This window comes from Solanum stenotomum, chromosome 5 (genome assembly GCF_019186545.1).
Source record: "Solanum stenotomum isolate F172 chromosome 5, ASM1918654v1, whole genome shotgun sequence".
NCBI lineage: Eukaryota > Viridiplantae > Streptophyta > Magnoliopsida > Solanales > Solanaceae > Solanum > Solanum stenotomum.
Window position 1 is genome coordinate 36,470,742 of NC_064286.1, and position 5,402 is coordinate 36,476,143.

At 29.2% G+C, this 5,402-nt stretch overlaps 1 protein-coding gene and 1 pseudogene across 1 annotated transcript; both read left to right on the forward strand.

The window, feature by feature from the left end:
- The first annotated feature begins 222 nt into the window (after positions 1-222).
- Positions 223-1,258, forward strand: LOC125865144 (L10-interacting MYB domain-containing protein-like; annotated as a pseudogene).
- A 924-nt stretch (positions 1,259-2,182) lies between these two features.
- On the forward strand, positions 2,183-3,180 carry LOC125863895 (uncharacterized). The gene is made up of 2 exons (XM_049543866.1): positions 2,183-2,383; positions 2,464-3,180. Exons 1-2 carry the CDS (start codon positions 2,183-2,185, stop codon positions 3,178-3,180), a joined length of 918 nt encoding a protein of 305 aa, XP_049399823.1.
- Positions 3,181-5,402: the final 2,222 nt, after the last annotated feature.

Sequence of the window (5,402 nt, forward strand, 5' to 3'; positions counted from 1 at the left end):
TTTTCTTGATTATCTTTCGATTTTCTCTTTTTTTTATTATGTTTTTTTTTGTGCGTCTTCTGTAGCTGATTTCGTTTTGTGTATGTTATGTTTTGTGTTTTTTTTTTGGATTATGTATATATAATTTGATTGTGTGTAGTATATATTTGTCATCTATATAAAATTATGGAAGTAGTTATTTTCCATTTTCTTATTAATTCTCATCTTCAAATCAGTTACACCATGTCGGAAACACAAACTAATGTTAATGCTAAGTAGGATGATGATGCTCATCTCAAATTTATAGAGTTATGTGAATTAGATATTAGGAAAGGAAATAGACCAAACAGTCATTTATCTAGAGATGGATGGAAAAATACGATTAAAGCATTCAATGAGAAAATGGGAAGACCCTATACAAAAAACAAATGAAAAATCATTGGGATGACATGAAAGCCAAGTGGACTCTTTTTAAGCAATTGATGAGAGGGGATACAAGTATAGGATGAGATGCCACCAAAAATACAATTATGGCCGATGATGATTGATAGAAGCGAAAAATTAAGGTACATTTCTCACATTGTTTTATATGTCTTTTTATTTCTTTTATTGTTACATTTTTACTTACTTAAATTTGTTGTTTCATCTTTTGTTACAGGAGGATGTTCGATATAGAAAATTTAGGAATAAGGATCTTTCACTCATATGGTTTCGCTATGATGCATTATTTTCTGATATTGTTGCTACGGGGGAAAGAGCACGTGCCTCAAATCAACCCCAATTTTTTGAAACTGGGGTAAATTTTGACGAAGAAAGACCAAATGGTATAGATAATGATGATATGGAGCACTTTATTAATACTAATAATGAAGGGGTGATGAAAGTGATGATCCACAAGATATGAATTCTACTATATTTCCTAAACCATCACTAAAAAGACCAATTTCAACTGATGGTATTGGAACTAGTAATCAAGTGAAAAAAAGTAAGACAAAATCTACAGTTGCATCAATGAAAGAAGATACACACTCTTTAGTAGAGTTAATGTCTAACAAAAGTACTGCTACATCTCATGTGGTAGATGATCACACCATTGATAAGTGTATGGATTTTTTGGCAAACATTCCCGATATTTTTGAAAGGGGTGAAATGTACAACTATTTTGTGAACATGTTTCTTAAAAAAAGACATTCGACAAGTGTTTCTTAAGATGCCTACGGATGAAGCTCGAAAGTCTTGGATGGAGTATAACTATCAGTTATGCCTTAAGAAAGTGTGAAGAATGTGCTGTTATGGAAAAAGTAATTTTATTATTTTATGTTTGACATTATGCTTGTATGCATGAACTTTATTTATTATCATTAATTTTGTTTAGACATTATGATTGTATGGTTAAACTTTTTTAAGTTAAGTCCTAATTTATATAAATGTGTTTGTTATGTTGAATTTATGTAAATGTATTTGTTGTGTTGAATTTATATATAGGTATTCATTTTGTTGAATTTATACATATGTATTTATTGTGTTGAACTTATATATAGGTGTTTGTTATGTTGAATTGTTGAATTTACATATAGGTGTTTGTTATGTTGAATTTATATATATGTGTTTTTTGTGTAAATTTACATATAGGTGTTTATTGTGTAGGATTTACATAAAAATGTATGTTGTGATTGAATTTATATAAATGTCTTTACTAATATAAAGTAGTAGAATTGAAATATTTATTGTGGATTCAAAAATGTTGTAAGTAAGTAAAATATGTGTCATTACATGTGAAATAATGAAACTTTTATACTCTTGATTTTTTTTAATTGGAGATATTTTTATTTCTAGTTAAATGGAGGATTTGGACTTTACCATATCACTCCATTTAAGTGATTTGTTAGATGAAGAAGATGAAGAACTAGAACAAACTAGGAGAGAGCAAAACGAGAAAGAATGGATGGCTCTATGCCGGATAGTAGGTAAATACATTTTAATGTATTATGAAAAATGCTTATTCAAAGAACCTTGTCGTACATCAAGGCGTTTCAGGTATATATTTATTCAAAAGATATTACAAGGAAATGAAACTCATTGTTATGAAAATTTTCGATTAAAGAAGGTGGTGTTTGTTGATCTATCCAAAGATTTAAATAAAAAATATGGACTCAAGCGCACGTGTGGAATGTCTATACATGAAATGTTAGGCATGTTCTTAATGGCTTGTGCACATGGAGTGGGAAACCGAATGATACAAGATATCTTTCAACATTCGGGGGAGACGGTTCATAGACACTTTGATAGTGTTTTAAAAGTAGTTTCTAAGCTTGCAAGAGACATTATTAAACCACATTTAAATTATAATGATGGTGTTGGAGATCACAAGCCATGTAATGAACGATATTTGCCTTTCTTTAAGGTAAGTAACAACTTTTAGTTTGGTATAGTTTTTTAGTATTACTTGTTATATTTCTTTAGCTTACATGCCTATATTTTTAGGATTGTGTTGGAGCACTTGATGGCACACATGTTAAAGCTAAATTGCCACAAGGTCAACAAATACCTTATATTGGACGTAAAGGTTATTCGACTCAAAATATCCTTGCCGTTGTGAATTTTAATATGTGTTTTACATTTGCATGGGCTGGCTGGGAAGGAGCGGCTCATGATAGTCGTATATTTGGTGAGGCTCTTCGTAGAAGTGAACTTAACTTTCCACATCCTTTAGGAAACAAATATTATTTAGTGGATGCAGGATATGCACATATGAAGGGATCTATGGCTCCATACAAAAGAGACAATGTGAGATATCATCTTCTTGACTTTCATCGTGGTACAACAAGACAATTGCGTGAGCCAAGAGGACACATTGAAAAATTTAATTATATGCATTCTTCATATAGAAATATAGTAGAGTGCACATTTGGTGTTTGGAAAGCAAGGTGGTCTATTTTGCGAGATATGCCTTATTATAACATTGACACTCAAAGGGACATCGTACTTGCTACTATGGTCATTCACAATTATATGAAACAAAAATGCAATGTGGATGATGCATTTCAAACGGCTGGGGATGAGAGATATATTTCATCGGTGGACTTCGAATTTGGCACAAGTTCAAGCACTAACAATATAGAAGGAAATATGGAAGAACAAAGTGATATTTATTGGATGGGGCTTCGTGACATGATTGCTAATGAAATTGGTAACGTTTGATGTCTGTATTATTTGAGTATTTCCACTTTTATATTAGTGAAGTGTTCTCTATCATTTTGATATTTGTATTTGAATCAAACAACTTATTTTTGAAATATGAATTTATATTCTTCTTATAAATAATTTGTGGTGATAAAGAAGTATGTGAATGATAGACAATTATTATTACTTATGAATGGAATTAAAATAAATCTTAAATCTTTCAAGTGATCGATTCAAAATATATATTTTTAAAATCTAAAATAAGTTACACATATAAATTAACTTAAATAATAAATTTATATTCCTCTTATAAATAATTTGTGATGATAAATAAATATGTGAATGATAGACAATTATTATTACTTATGAATGTAACTAAAATAAATCTTAAATCTTTTCTTTGATCTATTCAAATTATATATTTTTAAAATCTACAATAAGTTGCGCATATAAAATTAACTTAAATAATAAATTTATGTTCCTCTTATAAATATTTGTGATGATAAAGAAATATGTGAATGATAGGAAGATATTATTACTTATGGATGTAAAATGAAAAAATTAATTTTGTTTTAATTTTTTTTAAGTATAAAAACCTTAAATTAATCAATTTTTTATCATGTTAACAACTTTAAGGGTATTTCAGACATTTTGATAAAAAAATGTTTACCAGCACTTATTTGCCAAACACATCAACAACTTTTTTTTTAACTGCAGCACTTTTATCCAAATACATAACTACTTATTTTAAAAATAAGTTTCAGCACTTTAAAAAGTTACTTTTTAAAAGTTACTCTTTTTAAGCCAATTCAAACGGGCCCTAAGACAAATAACCTCCAAATCCATTGCAAGAGAACCTGATTTTGTAACAAAATGGTTTCCTCCTAGTGAGAGCATCTTTAAATGTAACATTGATGCTTCGTGGGATTTTACTTCCGGAATAATTGGAATTGGCATGCTAGTTCAGGATTCTCATGGAAGTTTCATCAGAGGCCGCTCTAGTTGGTTAGGAAGACAACAAACCCACTTATGACCGAGGCTTTGGGTGTTCGAGAAGCACTAAGCTGACTAAAGGAATACTTTTCAGCAACCCTGATAATTATAGAGATGGACAATCTCTTTGGTTAAACAAGCGCTAAAAAAGGCTTGCGAAAACTACTCATACTTTGATGTTATTATTCATGATTGTAAAGCACGCATGTGTCACTTTACTTCTATTTCTTTGTCTTTCGTTAAAAGATCAACAAACCAGTGTGCCCACCAGTTAGCTCGGGCTTCGGGTTCTATGGTTGATGATATGGAGTGGATAATAGATCCCACATATTTGATTAATGATGTACTCAACTGATCAATAATTAATCAAAATGCTTGATTAAAAAAGAAACATTTAATAGGACTCCTTAGCCACATTTTCAGTATTTGAGTTTGTTATATATTTGATTATGTATTTTTTTAATTTGATTAATTTAAAGAATACAATTATTCAATAACAAAATAGAAAAAATCAAGGGAGAGAATATTTTTAAAAAGGAACATATCACTTGAATTTCTCATCGGTTACAATTTCAAAGAGAAAACAATAGTGGTTCCACTTTCATTGTTTCTTAAATTTCCAATATCAAATTTTCTTCCCATTGTTTCTCAAATTTCATTTGAATTTTTTTCTGTTTGGAAAGTAAATATTGAAATAATCGAATATGATTTCGTTGACAAATAACTTTGGAACAAAAAATTCAACTTAAACTTCGAGATAATCGGTGAAATACGAAATCGATCAGGTATTCGTTAACTGCTGAATCATTAATTTATTTGGAAGTTTTGACATAATTTTTTTTAATTATTCTGGGTAATTATAGTTTCTTAGATGACGAGGCAAAGTTTTACTAATGCACAAGTGAATATGGATTCGAATTTGGGTTTGGTGAACAAAAAAATCAAAAAAGGAACATAGCAAACGAATAAGAAGAGATAGAGAGTCAAAGAAAAAGGTTGCAAAAATTGTATTCATATTAATTTTTGTTTGTCAATTGTTTTTCTTTTACTCAACATTTGTATTTTTATTAAGAACGTTGTATTTCTTTTTTTAATTTGTAGTCATTCCTATAAGTATGCCAAATAGATTTATATTTCTTAAGCATATGTGTATTCTATTTCTTTCACAGTCAATTTGTATTTTTTTAGAATATTGTATGCTTCCTCAACATATTGTATTATTTTCACTATGTATGCTATTTTTTTCA

Bases quoted from the DNA above. Each gene is read 5' to 3' on its own strand.
- LOC125863895 (XM_049543866.1), top strand. From the start codon at position 2,183: ATGGCTTGTGCACATGGAGTGGGAAACCGAATGATACAAGATATCTTT. The intron at 2,384-2,463 runs GTAAGTAACAAC...CTATATTTTTAG, and splicing joins GATATTTGCCTTTCTTTAAG to GATTGTGTTGGAGCACTTGA.